The sequence below is a fragment of the Aedes aegypti genome, chromosome 3 (genome assembly GCF_002204515.2).
Source record: "Aedes aegypti strain LVP_AGWG chromosome 3, AaegL5.0 Primary Assembly, whole genome shotgun sequence".
Lineage (NCBI taxonomy): Eukaryota > Metazoa > Arthropoda > Insecta > Diptera > Culicidae > Aedes > Aedes aegypti.
In genome coordinates, this window is record NC_035109.1 from 218,827,791 (window position 1) to 218,846,271 (window position 18,481).

The following is an 18,481-nucleotide window of genomic DNA, read 5'->3' on the forward strand; positions in this document are numbered from 1 at the left end:
CAACCGAAACTGCCGCCATTGTGGTATCAGACAAGAAAGTTGATTCGAGACATCGAAGAAAGCGGTAAGTCCGTCACGCTAATGTGGGTTCCAGCACATCGTAACATTGCTATCAACGAAGCCGCAGATAGAGAAGCCAAAGCAGCATCCGTTCATGGTAGCCCGGAGAGATACCAATTCTCTTCATTCGACATCGTCTTCCCCTCTAAACGCAAAGCAGTGAGCATTTGGCAGGAAGTTTGGGACAACGGCTCTAAAGGGAGATTCTGCTACAGTATCCTGCCTACGGTGACTACCAATCCGTGGTGGTCTTCTTATAACCTTAACCGTCGTCAAATAGTGGTTCTATCCAAATTGATTAGCAACCACTCAAGAATAGCCGCTCATCTCAAGAGGAACAACATCATAGAAGACGATAACTGCGAGTGTGGCGACGGAGCTTCATCACCTGATCACCTGATATTCACATGCGCACGGTACGAGGATCACCGCCAAGAGCTTTGGAGAGCCGTTATCAAGGAAGGAATTGCTCCGAATGTTCAAATTATACTTAAAACTCAAAACAGTATCTTGTATGAATTGTTAGCTAACTTTTTCATTCGGACAAATATCGATCTATAAAATGTATTTCATTTGTTAATCTCACCTGGCTAAAATATGTTGTAAAACAAGAGGCCAAGTAAAGGAAAAAAAAAAAAAAAAAAAAAAAAAAAAAAACAATAGATCTTTTATTTGGATTAACCGAAAGGCCATATTGGTGACACCAACTCTCGATTACCTGAAGAGCACTTTGCATCAGGTCGAATAGGGTGCTTATGCACATACCAACTATCAAAGCTAGATAGTCGTCGGCAAATCCATAAGTTGGAAAACCGCTATTATTGAGTTGCCTTAATAGCGTATCTGCTACAAGATTCCACAAAAGTGGTAACAGGACTCCCCCTTGGGGGCATCCGCAAATACTCAATTTTCGACCGCTGCTTGACGCAATTTCGACAAGAGATGTCGGTTTCTGAGCAATTGCTGAATCCATTTGGTAATCATTGTAGGTAGCCCATGGTTTCGCGCAGCTTCCAACATGGCATCGAAAGACAAGTTATCCAAGGGCCCCACAATATCCAAGGAAACACCCAAGCAGGATGGCTTCTAAGCGAATGCTTTCACGATATCGTATATAACTTTGTGTAAAAGAGTCACTGTGTAAGCATGTTGATTCACATGAAAAGGCATGTTTGCCAAATAAACATCACGGATGTGATGATCGATAATGCGTTCCAGACATTTCAAAAGAAAAGAGGTCAGACTGATTGGTCTAAAACTCTTCGCTTCTTCATACCACGCATGTCCTCCCTTCGGGATAAACTTTTCAGTAATATCACGCCAGGATCTGGGAATGTACCCGGTAGCAAAACTGTTTACAAGTAGCTTTTTCGAAATATGTTTGATAAACTCAAATCCCTTTTGGAGCAGAACAGAATAAATCCCATCCGCTCCTGGAGATTTGAAAGGAGCAAAACTATTAGTAGTTACGATACTGCGAGCCGAGGCCAGAGACTCGTAACTACATGAAAAGACATTTGGTTCATCCGTAGATGCTATGTCCACACATCCAGAGAAGTGTGTATTGAATAAACATTCTAAAACTTCTTCATCAGAAGAAGTAAAGTCACCATTAGGTAAGCGAATTTCGTTCACTTGGAAATCCTTAGATTTTGCAAGGATTTTGTTCAGCCGACTTCACTCAAACTGGAAACATTTGTAAAAAGGTTTTTTTCCAGCCGGATCGTTCAGCAGAACGAAGAGCCTTCTTGTAAGCCTTGCGAGCCGACTTGAACGACTCTGATCCAGCTGAACGGCGTCTGTGCCTACTCCTTCCACATTGTTTCCTGAGTCAAGTCAGATCGGAATTCCATCATGGAGTTCCTCTTGTAGTCTTCACAGACCACAGAGGACATGCTTCTTCAAAAGCTTCCATAATGTAGGATGTTGTAGTATCAACGGCATCATCCAAATCACTTGGATTTTCAATGGACGGAGAATATCCATGAAATTTGGTCGCAATAAATTCAATATAGAGTTCCCAGTTTGTTGACCGGGGATTCCTAAAACGCAAAGTCTGCGCAGTTACATTTGAATGTTCAAAGAAGATGTAGCGATGATCAGATAATGATTCCTCATCTGATACATGCCAATTCGTCAACTCGTGACTGATTCTATTCGAGCAGAGCGTTATGTCTAACACTTCTTCTCTAGTAGATACCATGAAGGTTGGTTTTTTTTTGTTCTTTATTAAGGTGATTTTTAGCGCATACGGCTAGTTCATCACCAAGAGCATGAAGGTTGGGCGATTGCCTATGTTACATAATCCAAGATATGTACTACTTAAGTATTCCATCAGACTAGAGCCTCTCAAATTGATATCTGAGCTGCCCCAGATCCATCCGTCATCCGTTGGGGATGGTTCATCATGTGGTGAATATACCAAACAATAGACGTATTTCCTGTTTAGATCACCAACAGAAACATCGATTGTGACAGCACATACATCTCTGGTAGTTAACTCAGAAATGAGTGTAGCAACGATTGCTTTATTAACGAGCATGCATGCGCGGGGCATGGAGCGCGAGTTTGCCATTTCAAGTTTGCTGAAAGTAGCAAAAACTGGGTCCACAAGGTTACCTAGACAGAAGTCCCCTCTACGATATTAGGGATCTTGAACTAGCGCCACTTGGGCTGTACCATTTTGCATGAGTCTGCAAAGATTGATCGTTACTGCTCTTTTATGCTGTAGATTGATCTGAACTAACCTATTCGTAGCCACTACCCAAACTAGGCATGATTAAGCTCTTTGCAATCTCAGCACGAAAAAGACCAGCAGCGAAAAAAAACAGATCGGTATCTTTTGAAAGTCGCCAAAGGCGAAAAAGCAAAGAACACAGTGTGTAAAACGCATAGTGCGAAACCATATAGGTGATAATTTAAATTAAATAGCAACATATTCATAATCCCACCCTTATTTAGCCTCAGGCTAGAGACAGAACAAGAGCAGCCGATTATCTCGGAGAAACACAAGGTCACCTGCGTCATTGCTTCGGGTAGCACAGGAAGAGCACAATACTGCAGAGGGCGCCCTGGTACTCCAAAGGCTCCGTTTGCGGTTAGGCTTTATTTGGACCCCCTAACCATTCATTCTTAGGCACGGTACGCATTACACTATAAATTAGGGGTCATCTGTGAGGTGGACTTTTACCACCGGAAAAGGAAATCCGTAGTGTTAATTCTTAGCCAGTTAAACAACCGCTACCAACACTACGTGGCTATCTAGGCTGCTCGGGAAAAGGTGGTTAATATTGATGATTAACTTCTGACGTGCCCAAGCAGTCGGCAGACTTGAAAACTTGAAGACAAATTGGACAGAATTCCCATATCTTAATTTTTGAAAGTTCAATGTCTTTCGACGCCATAACCTTACAACTGGTTTCTTTAAATTGAAAAACAAAAAGAAACCGTTCATAAAGAACACCCTCTCTATCATTGAGTTTGTTTTTTTTAGTTTCACATCACATTGAATGGTAGATTTACTAACTTAATTGTTTCACAGAATTGGCAACACTTAGTCATGATGACAATATTTCGGATCTGAAAGATCTTTGTGGTGCAAATGTATTCCAATTAAACATTGAAGACTCGATCACCGCCCTCGTGAGCATGATTAACATGTCGCTTCGTGCTTACTACCTAGATATTTTCGGGGCAAACTTTATCTGTGCTTCATTGTCCTACCAACTTATATTGAGGTGTTACTCTGTTACTGAGTTTATATAATCTTTTGACTGAATGACCCAATTTTGTTCGATTCGAGTTGAAAAAAAATGATGTATGTGAAAAAAAATAGAAAAATCAAGCATTGATAGCAAAAGTATTAATAATTCTATTCTTGGCACTTCTGATTCACTTGGGCAGGGTTTTTCTTTAAAGCTATTGAGCTCAAATTTGGCTACAATATTCGTGGCATTAAAGTGCTTTTTTTGCAAAGCTTCATCGAAAACCCCCATGTCAAAATGAATCATGTAAGTGCCCAAGTAGTTGTTAACCCTATGAACGTATTTTGAATTTCAACGCATCCTGAGTAATATTTTCAACAAGTACCCTAAACTTCCTAACATAGGTCATCTCTAAATTTTTAGATAAATTATTTTTGCATTATACTCATATTGGAATACATTTGTGCACATCAAAAACAGCAAAACCATAACATAAACATTTTAACAATAAACTATATCAAAATTGTGTGATAACCATGTTTACCTATTTTCTCTTCTTCATTTTCTTTCATTTTATTTCCAGTTAAAATCTTTACAAAAACATACATGATCCGATATCGACACATCTATGCAAAAACGATTGCGATAAATCAGCAAAATCTGTACTAAACCCAATTGGACAACCTTCTTCTGTTTTAATTAGTTGTTAGTGATTTTAAGTACGTACTGTTCACGACACCAACAGGTGAATAATAATAAAGCAAAGCATATGTAATGTAAAAGTCAATGCAGGAAACGTAAAAAGCCAGCACTTGTGTGGTTAATCATTGTTGACTAACTTCTCAGTTTGAAAACTTGTCAGGAACCACTAATACGTTTAGAACAACTTATAAAAATATTTCAGCTTAGTCCAGTGAATAACAAGAGCAAGCACTTAGCGAATAGAGTACACAAATACGGAGATATCGCAATGAGTACAATCCAGGTGATTCTGGTTTTCGGGAGCTTCATCTACTACAACAATTCCATCAACAATCATCACATCTCATTATCGAGAGCAAACAACACAACTTTTATCTGTAAGATTTTCACATCTCAAAGCAGCGTCTTCGCAATAACAGCTACTGAAATTTAGAACTTTCAATGACGTAAAAAGTGTATCGTTTAAATAGAAAATGGACGTTGTCGAATTAAGAACATTTAAACAAGACAAAACGCGCTCCGCTAAAGCTGATTTGGAACCAAATAAAAAAAAAAACCTGACGAAAACTAATTTTAAAAACAATGTATATCTATAAAATAATAAATATTTATTTTATCCTAGCCGAAGGACAAAGAACTCAGCAGAAGAAAAAAGAAAATCTTTGAACTCCCACAACGTCTTCGATTTCGTTTCGTGAGAAAAGAAATTGTAAGAATAAGAAGAGTGTGACCCTTGCAAAATGTTGAAAGGCCAGTAGATGACACCTATTATAGACGTACAGTGTAGAAAACCTAATTTCTTTATTTTCGCAAACAAAGTTCAAGAAATAAGGATTTAATGTAGTAATCCAGTCAGCCATGGCCAATAACACCTAAAACATCGCAGAGTTCGGAATATTTCTATTTCGTTTGAAGTGGTGTATAGCCTAAAACCAAGATGAAACTTTAGGGTTGCGTTCTTATTTATATACATTATACCTTCTATAGCTTCTTTTCTATTACGCTTTGTGGAATACATTTATCATAGTGTGAATGAGTTCGCTTTATTGTAAGATCTAGCTGTGTGCTTTCCATTGTAATATTAATATTGCAGCACAAACGATTAGAACTATGCGGGAAAAAAAAGGAATACCACGACGCAACCGGTTAGAGCAGATTATTTCAATCCATCTCGAAGGAGTTTGATTGGGTTTTTTAAAGAAAGAAAACACTGCAAATTGCGTATAAAACATACTGATAACTGAATACATCATATAAAGTGTTGGATATTGGGCGTTCCGCTTCTAGGAACCCGTTCATAAAGCTTCCACTTGATCATGGCGTCGAAAGTATGTGCTTGGAAACGTTATCAGTATGCTTGATATGAAATTTCTGTATATTCTTGGTTTATATGAATTTTGCGAAGCTATAAAGCTTTCCCAAAATTATTTTATTTCATTTCGTCTTACCAATCAACACAAATACAATAGTTTATAGCTGTTTATAGCGAAACGGTATAGGCTGGCCGATGCATTCTATATGGAGGCGCAAGGCAGCTGATTGACGACGTACTGAAGGGTCATGTTAAAGCTTCAATATCGGCCGTTTATTCGTTAATTAAGTAAGAGCACTATTACCTATATGGAAAAAATGTCATTGCAATAAAATACACACAATGAATACAATTTCAATGTTTCGACAAAACGATAATGTAATTCTAATGAAAAGCTTAGAATAAATATTATATTATTTCTGTTTATTTTAAGCCGTACATTATTTATTTTTTCTTTTCTTAAGAATGTACTAAATAAATACGAAAAAAAAATCGCAAGAGAGAAGCAAAAATATATTAGCGCGCTATGTAAAAGAACATTTGTTTATACAAAAGTATAAAAATCAATCAAGTATATTTTTAAACTGCCAGCTTGTGAGTATAAAAACAAAAATAAACGTATGGAATAATAATGCTTATAATTTGTTTTTCTTCTAACGTAAAAGAAAGCGGACTATATAAAAATGCTAATTCAGTGACATCTTGTGGATAGTCTTAATATTCTAGAAATATAATGCACTCACGAAGAACCGTCAACATCGTAACAAGTCGAAAGTGCACTTGGAATAGAAAATTGGATGAGCTAGAGCATTTCGGAGCAAAAATTATTACATTCTTCACTTATGTAAGTGAGTTGTGATGTTCGGTACAAATGCCTAATTCCGATCGGCTAGTACAAATGTTTTCTTAAAATGATATCATTCTTTTTTAGTTATTTGAACGATCCGCGTGGTGATCCAGCAGTGAAACCGTTTTTGATTTTAATTAAAGCGCTCGTAGTACATCCGATTTTCTCGCAAATTGCAATTTTCCTTGGTGAACCTTATATAAAAACATAAAAGAAATAAAGATATATTTACATCTACGATTGAATATTATTTTCTAGAATCAAGTAAGGCGACTAAACATGTAAAAATATCTGGAAGTCAAGAATTCCTTGATATAAAAATGAAAACATCAATATTTAATTGTTATCAAAAATAATCAAATCAAGATCGCTACTCTAAAAATTTCCAAATAAAATGAGACAAATTATAAACATTACTCTTGTACATTTTATATCACATTCCTTGACAAAATGTTCAAATAGTTATTTATGCAACAAGTTGCAAAATGTTTGTTTCTTCAGCAAGAGTTGCACATTTTTCCAACGAGGCTTACCACAGATAAACAGACGTTATACGTAACTGGCAACAGTTCACGTCGCCATATAGTGTGCGTGACATTCGTGTACGGTGTAAAATGTTTCACAACAACATGCGAGAAGCCGTGTAAAATAGTGACGTAAATAATTGTTGTTTGCGTTTTTTTCTGTTTACTAATACATAGCCATTACTTCCTCTTCCACTCCTTAGTATATATTCGCAAGTAATATCCATTGTAAATTAGAGTGCCAAAAATATTAGGGGACGTTCATATAGACACAAAACCCCTCCCCGTTAATCCTTCCTCAAAGGTCCCCGTTAGTCTATTCAAAATGTATTTTTGAGGTGTCTGGCCTATTTCTTCAAATCTCGATTACTTTTTCAAAATCGACGTAAGTAACTTTCATATGGGTTTTAGAAAATTGATTAAGAAACTCACAATCTGTCTTCTAAAACTGTTTTAAAATGAATCCGCTTCGCTTTTTAATATGGTTTCGCCGTGTACATCGCCTGCAGAGTGTTTTGGAAAGCCCAAGCAAGATGGTTCGTTTTTGGGTCGCCGGGAGTTTGCTTTTCGTTTAGCGCGTTTTGCTGAGCAGTGCTTTGAAAAGCCCAAGCAAGACGGTTCGTTATCGGGACGCCGAGAAGTTTTGCTGTTCGCGCTGTGTGAGTGTAAAATATATTCGTGTTCAGTCGAGGACGGATTACCAACTGGTGAGCTCGTTTCATGCTTATGATAACGCATGTCACATTCTGATGTCCGCCGGATTGAATTTCTCTCTTCAGCAAATTTCTTTACCATGGTTTGAAGAATGAGTTTTTTACTATGGGATAATAAGTTTGTATTTACATTACAGTACAAGCGTGTTTAGAACATATCTTAAAATTTCTTCATAGTTATTACCATATAAACCTACATTGTCTTTGGGCCACCTTTAAATTACCTCCTAGAAACCTGAAAATTCCACAGTTCACTATTTTTATGGTAAGGATGATAAGGAACATATGGGAGATTGGATTCTCAAACCTTTTTAAATTTTGAACCGCCCTAGTGTAGCACTTCACTAGGGGTGCGGTGATAATAGAATGCGCGTCAACGGTACCAAGTGTAAGGTTATTTCCTTCAGTAGATGCAGTGGCAAAACCGTTTTTTAATACTCAATCGATTCAGTTCTTCTGCAAAGGGTGACGTCTATCTGCGACTTGGGCGTAATCATCGACGAAAAGCTTAAATTCAACGAACACATAGGGGTTACCGCGGCCAAAGCCTTTTCCGCTCTTGGATTTATTCGTCAGCATGCTGCAGATTTCACAAACATTTATGCACTGAAAACTCTACTGCTCACTAGTACGCAGTGCCGTAGCGTGCGGTTGGCCATCAGGTTGGCACCCGCCAAGGGCGCCAGCCTACAGGGGCGCCAAAATGCGTGAAACACTTGGTATTTATTTTGAAGATATTAATTTAGGGAATATTGAACATTGAAAAAATCTTATCAGTAATAATTTCAAAAGAATTATTGAACATAATATAGAAAAATATGAAAGTCGCTTGCGCTACCTCTAAATCTTAATATTTTTGGATCATATTTGATGTTTCATTATTCACGTGATTCAAGTCCAGAAGAGCACATGAATTTTTGGTTTTGAGAACTTTCGAAAAATAAGCCGCACCCTAATGTGCATGAATCTAATATAATCCTGAGCGGGATCCACGAAACTCTGGGCAGAATTTCAACAGAAAATTGGTCAAGATTCTCTCAAAATCAAGGACAGGATTCTAAACAAAGCTCTCGCTTCGTCTTGATCGGTCTTACACATAATTTCAAAGGTTTGATGTTTTTTTCATCGAAAGTATATATGGTTAACTTTCTTCTAATAGATCCTCGATTAACCTTCTCATCCACCGTGGATTTCAATTGAAAGGTTCTTAAAAAAAAACTTAAAATTTTTGTAAATAGTACTTCCTTTTTATTTGGTATCTTACTGTAAAAACAGCTTTCAAAGACAATGGTTATATCGATTATCATTTGAATACATAATTGAGGGGCTACTCTTTGATGTATTTCAAGTAATTTACTATTAATTAGTTACAAAATTTGTGATTTCCACATTGCTGTTTTGCAATAACACTTCTAGAGGAAAACTTGACTAAATCTACGCAAAATTTATAAAAAAAAGTTCTCTTCAAATCTTAAAACAATTTTCTTCGGTTCCTGTACAAATATCTTGAAAAAATGAAAAATATTTGAATTTTTTTCTTTTCGAATTCTATTTTGGGCATAAGCTCCTAAATTCTTTCTAGTTCTTCAGGGCAAAACAATTTCAAAACTCTGCCTTAAAACAGATGGATGTTTGGGAGGATTCTTTAAAAAATTGTATTTCACCATAATTTGAAAATTTTGCCTGAAACATCTAACCATATGAACTATAAATTTCTTCGGAATTTTTTAGAGCATCTTTCAGATAACATTCAAAAGTTCTAAAATTTTCATTGGACAAATAAAAAAATAAACATGTTTTCTTGGCGGATTTTAGTCAATAGTGTAATGCGTTCTGAACTTAAGAAATATTTTAACTAATTATGAAACTTTTGATGATTTTCATAAAAAATTCTTGTAGAAATCGCTCAAAGTGTTTCAAAAATAATTTTGATGAGCTTTGATTTAGGGGCGCTAAAATGGAGGTTCGCCAAGGGCGCCATGATACCATGCTACGGCTCTGCTAGTAATACGTAGTACCGGGTACCCCCGTTGGTTTGACCACATTTAATCTGAACACTTCAAGACTAACAATTCAAAAGGCCTCATCTCCAAAAAGTAAACAATGAGAAAAATGCAATCTCGTTTTGTCAAACAATAAATCAAATTTAAATTATGAATTTAAGCTTTTTATGTTATTATATCGTCCAGAAAGTCGATGGATAAACTGATTTATAGCTATGAATATCCATTACTATCATTTTAGCAAAAAATCCTGCTAAAAAAACGAGTCAAAGGAAATGAGGCTTTTATTTCACCAAAAGCTGTGCAGCCCTTTTCATTTGTGCCCATAGACGCCGGCCGACGCTGATGAGGCCTGTGAGCTGACGCCTTTGTTTACTCTAAAATGTGTTGAGGCCTTCTAGTTGTGGCTTGTTTTTTCATCATCTTCAGATGTGGCCTTTTGAAAATCATTCAAAATTGATGATAAAATACGATAATTGAAGTGTAGGAGAGTTTACGTGGTAAAGCAAGGTACATGGGATCTCTGCAGCAAGAGGAGATTCGTGCGGTCGATTAAATATGTGATTTATTCAATCATCGTCATCGATAAACATAATGGATGTGCTAAGCGAGAGTGTCGTCGAGCAATTATATGGAAATATTTGTTCAATTGAAGTAATATTTCAATTGAACGTTATGTTTCATGCAATTGTAACGAAATCGTGTTGTTATTAATAAGTCGTGAAGTACAGACATGCTGACACAGGTATTATTAGGTAGTATGATACAAAATACATCACTTCACAGGAACCCGACGGAAAATTTGGTTATGTTCGCCGTTGAGACTATCGCTGTGTAAAATAATACAGGGAGCGGAGCGGCTGAAGTATAACTTGTATCTGCTAAGTAAATTTGAAACATTTTTTCGTAATTTTAGTTGCAATTTTGATGTTTGTTTAAAAGGCCTCAACTCGGTTTCAAGTAAATATAGAAATGGGGCCTTTTTGGGAAAAGGCCGCATTTACGATTAATATCCTAATTATCGGGAAATGAGATGGGGCCTTTTAGAAAAATGATATTTTTTCAACTTTCATGCATATTTTTGCATGACTATTGTATGTTACAGTAAGAATAGGCTCTTATACACTTAAATCAGCAGAAACCCGATTTGTTTACATTTTGGACTTGAGGCCTTTCCAATTGTTGGTCTTGACTTTTTAATTTGTACCCCGCTAATTTGCACATCGTTCAGATTAAAAATGGTTCAAACGTCATTTAGCTCATGTAACAGAGTAAACTGAAATGGAACGCTGTGGAACGGAACGCAGAATCAAAACAAAACAGTGAAAGAGGTAACCAGAAACACGTTTATAGGGTGACTAGATGTTCAAATTAAAAATGAACCCCGATGGTTTGCATGAGGTACCGTTCAAATTAGCGGGGGTACACGGTAGCTATTATTTGAGCGGGAAAAATTACTAAAGCAGTTACAGTAACATGCTTTTTCGTGTTATTAAATAAAAACAAGATTTCATTAAAAATTTTAGGACCCAAATTGCACATGCAAAAGTAACGTCACGAGAGCACCGTTTATTCTAATTGAATGTAACGTCACACACAAACAGACGTAACACTTAAAACAAATCTCGATGCAAATCATAGTCACGAGGACATGTACGCCTAATGCTAAAATTAGTGTATTTGGCCGACGGGTCAACAGATGGCGGTAATGTGTAAACGTCAAACGCGAACAAAAACGATGCGAGCGCTGCGGGTGGCGGATTGGCCACTTACCATATTTTTGAATCGACCGTTAAATAGGTGGTCGATGGACAATGATGAGAGTGTGACGTCTGTTTGTCTGTGGTAACGTATTGGAATGAGGCTCTTTTTACACGCAAAAAAATTGTGCGGTAAAAACAAGGGGTGGATCACTTCTGATGCATCTGTTAAATTTCAATGCATTTAAATGCACACTCAGCAAATTGGCAATTCATGGCTTGCTCCAATGTTTTTTTTTTCTACCCTTGTCAAATTGTCAAAGTCATTGAGCGTTTCGGGGCGCTCAGGAAAAGCTACTACTCATTAAAAAAAAAACACTACCTGTGTTACCTCGTATTGTAACCGGTCTTGTCCTCCGTCCCGACTGATTTAGCGACTGATTGAGGGTGATACCACCCGCTTACTCTACTCGTAGCCAGTGCGAAGGTGCTCGTAGAAAGAGAAGTCTCAATAACCTACTGCAAACTGGCAGCTGTGTAATCGCTCCAACGAAGCTTCAGACCAGCTCCCACTATTGTTTTTTGCCGGCCGCAGTGAGGAAAATTCTAAAAACTTCACTTTCGGTCATCTAAGAAATAAGTCCCTTGAAGAAGCCTCAGCCTAGCTACTTGTGCCACTCCCCGGACTCATTGGAGTACTGAATATGGAATCAATATAATCCTAATCATTCAGAACCCTTATCTCCCGTCAGTCTGTAAGTTAGACGGTGTAGTTGCAGGGTATCCAGAAACGGATTTTGGAGTTTCTGTTATTTAAACGACTTTTAGACACCAGCCCTTTACCTACACTCGTCTTCCTTCATGTAATCCAAATACTGCGGTGATTAAACGCTCCGACGTAGAAATGTACATTCTGCAAGGAAAGCAATACTTGAGAGGGAGAAAAACAATTTAAAGAGCTCATCGTTCTTCAACTGTCCCCAAGATCCCCAACCGACATTGTAGGAGATAAAATAAGATGTTTGGACAAAATAATTCAAATCGTTGTGTTATATTTTTAATCATTAATTTGCGAATCAATGCAGATTTCTATTTTCCACTGGTAAGCAGACTGTAGCTAGATTTCTTAGGAAGAAATTTCCGAGTACTTTCGATTAGTCCTCAGAACGTGCGTCAATATATTCCTGTCAACCATTTATCCTTTCTCCACTTTGTATGCATAGACTGTTCTTGACGGAAAAGTCCTCAAGTAATTAGATGCTTGATCGTGATGTTTCCAAGTTAAGCATCGGTCAGGATTTTAAACTTATTATATATTCCGGTTTCCAAAAAGCTTGATTATCTGAAACAAATAAAGTTTGTAATTAGGTAGTGAAGAAAATCATTGTAGAGTACCAATTACGACAATTTCATAACAATCACAACAAACAATGGCGTGTTGCTATAGCACTATACGATGGTATGGGCCAGTGTTAAGCTGATGTGAACACCAAAAAAATGCATTTGATGCAAATAAATGCACATCTGATGTGCACTGAATAAGTGATCCACCCCTTGGGTAAAAACTACCATTTTAGGGGGTTAACTAAGTTGACTAAGTTTAATAAGTTTTATGGGAATTTGCAAACCGGTGTATGTGCAACTTCAAAACAATACTGGTGTATATGACGTGACGGATGTGCAAAACGAACTGTCAAACCGACGCATCAAGCAAGGTGTATGTATCAATCAAGGTACGGTATCGACGAATCATCCATGGTGTATGTGAGCAGCACAAAGCAAAAGGGTTTATTCTCTAATTTTACCTGTTTTTCAATTAAATTCAAAACAAATCGGATTTGTTTAATAGTGGTTAGAAACAGTGTTTCTTTTTTTCAACTTATAGTAGACATCGCAATAGAAAAAATGCAAAACATTTTAAACAGGATTTAAAATGCTTTACAATATTTTGCATCGCATTTTTCTCGAAACCATCCGAGTGTTAGATACGCCGATTTGAAAAATCATGCTTGAATTGTAACCAATTTCGTGTGTAGTATCGGTGCCTCCCTCCCAGTCCTAGCCCATGAGATTAATGCATCTTCAGTGTTGATGTTGATTTTTTGCTCAGTGTATTGTTTCCTTTCCGCTGTGTTTTTCCGCGTCGTCATTTTCTATTCCATTTCCATCCGTTCCACAAAGCACAAAGATCCGTCAGAATTTTTGTATTTCTGTCAGTCTGTGTTGAATTTTCGTCGTGGATGCATCGTCTCTTGCGGAGTGTTTATAAAGTGTAACGCGGGGTGTTAAAAGCAAGAAAAATGTAGCTTTTGTTACATTTTTGCAAATTTAATTATTACTGGGAAACTAATTACAGTTTTTGTGCAAATATTGTTTTTGGTCGGACGGGTAAACAAGTAAAAAATCGGTATCTACTGCGTTGTAGAAGGGTGACCCGTGTTGGAAGTGAAATTTTACCTGGAGCAAATTTTTTATCGAATGTGCTAGTGCAAATAAAGAAAGTGAAGGATTTCCATCAACATCCTGGCCTGCCGGGGCGAATAACAGTGATTCCTGTTGTTTTCTAGCAGCCACATTATCTGTGGAGTTCTGTGTCTTCGACAGAAATCTGACGGCAGAAAAGAGAAAAAGAAATCAAAATGGCGCGTCATCGTATGTGTTTTATCGTTTTGACAATGATGCTGGTGTGTCTTTATGGATCGGCTGCTCAGTCTGCCGTTCGACACGGATTTCCTCCCGATATTCTGTTTGTGCACTATGAGAGACAAGGGCCGGAACGATCGTTCGTAATCAACAAATTTGCTGACGACGATAGTGGAGCAGAAGGCATGAATGGGCTGAACCGAATGAAACGCAGCGCAACTGGAGCAGGGTCATTGGCCAGCGGATCAGCAGCATCCTCTGTGACACCAGTGGGAAGCACTGGAAAGGATAGCAAAAATTCAGTTCGTCCGGTGATTGAGGCAAAGGTATGATTTTTTTTTTCTCTTGATATGCATTTCTTGAAACGCGCGATTATTAAAGTATTTTGGGTTTGTTATTTGATATCGTGGCAGAGTAAAACATGTTTAGCCTAATAACTTAATTAACTTACTGAATTAAGTAGATTTCCAGCTTACAAATTATCTAAACTGTTTCATTCCCTTTACCCGATTTGAATAGCGTCGTAGTTGGTTTGCATAGGAATAGTAAATAAAAGTTCAATTAACTTTGCCACCTAAGTAAATATAGAATGTTTAACCAAGATTTATAGGGTGTCCCAGAAAGTATGGACTTTACCATACTGCCATTTCAAGACTAGTGCAGATAGACATTTTAATTATCACACATTTTACTTTGCATTTATCAAAAGCAAATTTTGAATTTAGAGCGATTTTTTACGCTACTTTGTTGATGGAGTTACATTTCTTGGACCTCTTATCAGTTTTGCACAAATCGCGTTATATCTGAGCGACTTTGATCTGATAAAATATGTTAACCATTGCCGATACGATAATTGATTGGACTATCACTTTTTTATTCGAAATTATAAAACTAAGTGTATGAAATTTGAATACAAACTAAACATCAGATTTCTACTGTGGTCGATTGAAAAATGATCAAAATCAAGTCCTTATACAGTGGGATTCCGTTTTTGGCAACAAAGTCGAAATTTTCAGTTGCCAAAAACGGAACCGTGCCAAAATCGGAACCCATTTTTTTAATTTTATTTCTCAACTATTGGTTTTTAAATCATAAATCCCTGGGCTTGGGATTATATTTTCCAGGGAGCGATGAATTTTGATAATTGATCGCTGTTGTTAGTAGTTTTGATTAGATTTTGGGTAAATTTCAAAGCAATGGCAACCTTTTTATTACAAAATTTAGATTTTATCTTCTGACCTAAAGATTCTGGTTAAACTACTGTACTATGCAGTTGGGCTGCTACGCTATCACTCATCAAAATTACTTTCACTTCGGGAAAATATAATTTCAAACTGGCGAGAAGATTACAGACTGAGGGTGGGTTAGGAGCACAATCAGACCCTTGAATGTGCAATGTGGGGTAGTAATTGGGAATGCCATTGACGGTTTGTAATCTTCTACGAGGTTTTCGAAAACCAACAGGGCGCGTGCACCGGGTTGCGGATAGGAGCAAAGGGAGATCAACAGCATCTACCTAAAATAATAGAGCAAAAAGCCGTTCCATGATTAGGTAATGTTAAGCGATCTTCTATGGTGTTCTAGTACTATAAAATTCTTCACTCACTGGGAATTCTGGCCTTGATAATATCAATAGTGATAAAAACATAAAATAATACCTAATACTTAATAAGTACAATGTAGCTTTAATGTAGTAATAAATGAAATAAAATCAATTTTCTATACTTGACAAGGTTTTGAAGACAATCAATAAGTGAAAGAACTACCTATTAGAAAAGCCACATCAGCTAAGTCTATACATATACAAATGTTGGTCATAGGGTCATGGCGAGCATTCGATATGTATGTCTATGACTGATTCTGATCTAATAGGGGCACTAGAAGACCACGCGGACAATTTCGAAACAAATTATTTTTATACATCGGTCTTACGTTCCGAAAGGCTCAGCTATGCTGCAAAGTAATTTTATAAGTTATTTTTTATTTTCATTACTGCTGTTTAATTGTTTATAATTCTAACAAAACTACATAATTAACTCATTACTAATCACTGTTCCTATATTCTCTTTTTCTCTCCTTCTTATCTGTTGCATGATTATGAGCATCACTAATATAATGCATGAGCATGCACAATAAGAATAATTTCAGGATTGAAAGCAGTACATGGATACCTGGATAGAATAGCTTCGAAAAGGGCGCTCAAAATATAATATTTCTGGTCAGGGAAGTATTTCATCAAGGGTATGTAAAATTTTTCCATTATTAACACCTAGATCACACAAACAAATGAACTAATATCAAATATTTTTTAAATATTTTTATATAAATCAGCATCGTCAATCAGTGTAAAAACAGATAAAGTTTGTAAAGTTATCACCATCGATTAAATTGCGCTCTGTATAGTAATGTTCATTCAGTATCAAAATCTCCTAAAGCGTCGCATTGTGCCATCAGCAGCCCTTAGCATCACTCTCATATTGTTATTATTTTGTTGTTTATAAAATTTCTAGAAAGCGATCAGCATATTCTTTCTTACTTGTACAATGGCCGATCTATTTGGAATTTTAATAAGTCAAATCAAACTTCAAAACTCAAATTAAATTGCTTTCAGCACATTTACATTTTGCAGCATTAATAGCATTATTGTGTCAAGTCTTCTCCATTCCCTATACCCTACCCCAACCCTTCTTATCCTTTCCGATGGTGTTCAAGTGGTCCGCATAGACTATTACGGCCATTACCTATCCCTTACCCCGGCTTTGGACTGACTTGCGCTCTCATTGCCCCACCAAACGCTGCAAAATGAAAATGAAAATGAAACTATTGGTTTTTAAATCATAAATATAATGTTATTATGTTATCCTTATGGAATCATATGGCATCGAGACTTCGAAGCAGATTTCCGTAGGGTTGGAATATACTATGAATCTATATTCCCATAATATTAATTGTGCCAAACGTTCTACTTATTTTTTATCGCTTAAACTGCCCATACTCGCATAACAGTCCCATACGAATTTTAACCATTTTTTAGTTAACTTCATGAATGGTGTTTATTTTTAGTGTACTCTATGAAATCATGCTTAAAATTGTGTTTTTGTATGGATAAAATGCGAAAATAATACCAAATCATGCGCGTCCCATATTGAAAGTACCCGCATAATAGTCCCATTAGTGAATTACAAAGAAGTTGAAGCGAACCTAGCTCTGTTATAAGTTTTATAATCTTGCATCGGATTTTTTTTATTAAAGGGAGAAATAATACGAATTACAATGACTCATACCATGTTTATTCATGTTGTAAAGTATCTATTCTTACGTGGTATTGAAGTTTTCCCAGAATGACTTCGGTTGCGATGTGGTAGAACCTCAACTCGAAATGTGAGCTTGCAAGCCTCTAAACCAAAAATAGTCAAAATAGCTTCCCTTTAAGTCAATGCTACTCTCACTACTATTGTACTCCGGCCCATTATCACCGGACTCTTCGGCAGGCTTACCTTGTTATGGCATGAAATAGGGTTTGTTTTTTGTTTGGCCAGCCAGAGCTTCCAATGTCACCCTAAGTAAGTACATGCAACTTCCAAAACCAACAAGTAAGGATGTTCATGGCATACAGCAGGATTATTGTGGATAAGATCTAAGAAATCTTCAATAGTTTTGCCGTCTTCATACTGACCGAAAATTGCTTTGTTGCATTGCTTGAAACCAACATCCCCGTGGTGGATTTAATTAACTTTCTAAATTGGTTGACCGGAATATGTTCTGCAGTTAAATGAAATCATGGAGAGTCTTCAACACGATCACTGTTAACACCGAATAGTACAATAACTTTAAAGGACATTTGTAATCCAATTATACTAGCACTAACAGTTGCAGCTAGGAAAATTCCTTGGGATCTAGCGTGGGATCTACTATAAACTTGAAAATGAATGTGTCATGGGGCGTAAAAACATAGTAAGCCAGTCCCCCGTAATGGGACTGGTATGCGGGTATATTTGTGTTTGGCAAGAAAAATACTCAGATAACGAGTCCCATTGGATTGATTCTTCGATTAAGATATGAAAAACAACAATTTTAACTGTATTTTAATTCCTGAAGGTTTGATAATACTGCAATGATAATGTGTTGAGTAATGTCACCACGATTTATTACTGTCAGCAACGGAAAAACGAAAACATGTTGTATTATGTTTAGAAGCGTTTTTCTCGACATGATGATTTTCCTAATGGGACTGTATTGCGAGTATGGGCAGTAAATGTCTTTAATGATTTTT

General features: G+C 36.8%; 2 protein-coding genes and 1 long non-coding RNA gene across 3 annotated transcripts in view; 2 read left to right on the forward strand and 1 right to left on the reverse strand.

Moving 5' to 3' along the window:
• LOC5579853 (spectrin beta chain) overlaps positions 1 to 6,416 on the forward strand; it is a 78,747-nt gene extending 72,331 nt beyond the window's left edge. The window contains 1 exon segment of the mRNA XM_021852812.1: positions 4,348 to 6,416. Coding sequence (XP_021708504.1) covers positions 4,348 to 4,351 — 4 coding nt within the window. The 3' untranslated portion in view covers positions 4,352 to 6,416.
• Positions 6,417 to 12,597: 6,181 nt separating this feature from the next.
• Positions 12,598 to 13,266, reverse strand: LOC110678144. Its single transcript, XR_002501458.1, has 2 exons — positions 12,968 to 13,266; positions 12,598 to 12,907 (listed from the first exon to the last, which is right to left on the reverse strand). It is a non-coding gene; the product is annotated as an uncharacterized LOC110678144 (long non-coding RNA).
• Positions 13,267 to 13,763: 497 nt separating this feature from the next.
• LOC5579851 (sortilin-related receptor) overlaps positions 13,764 to 18,481 on the forward strand; it is a 78,746-nt gene continuing 74,028 nt past the window's right edge. Inside the window, exon 1 of the mRNA XM_021850468.1 lies at positions 13,764 to 14,534. Coding sequence (XP_021706160.1) covers positions 14,205 to 14,534 — 330 coding nt within the window. The 5' untranslated portion in view covers positions 13,764 to 14,204. The remainder of the gene's footprint in view (positions 14,535 to 18,481) is intronic.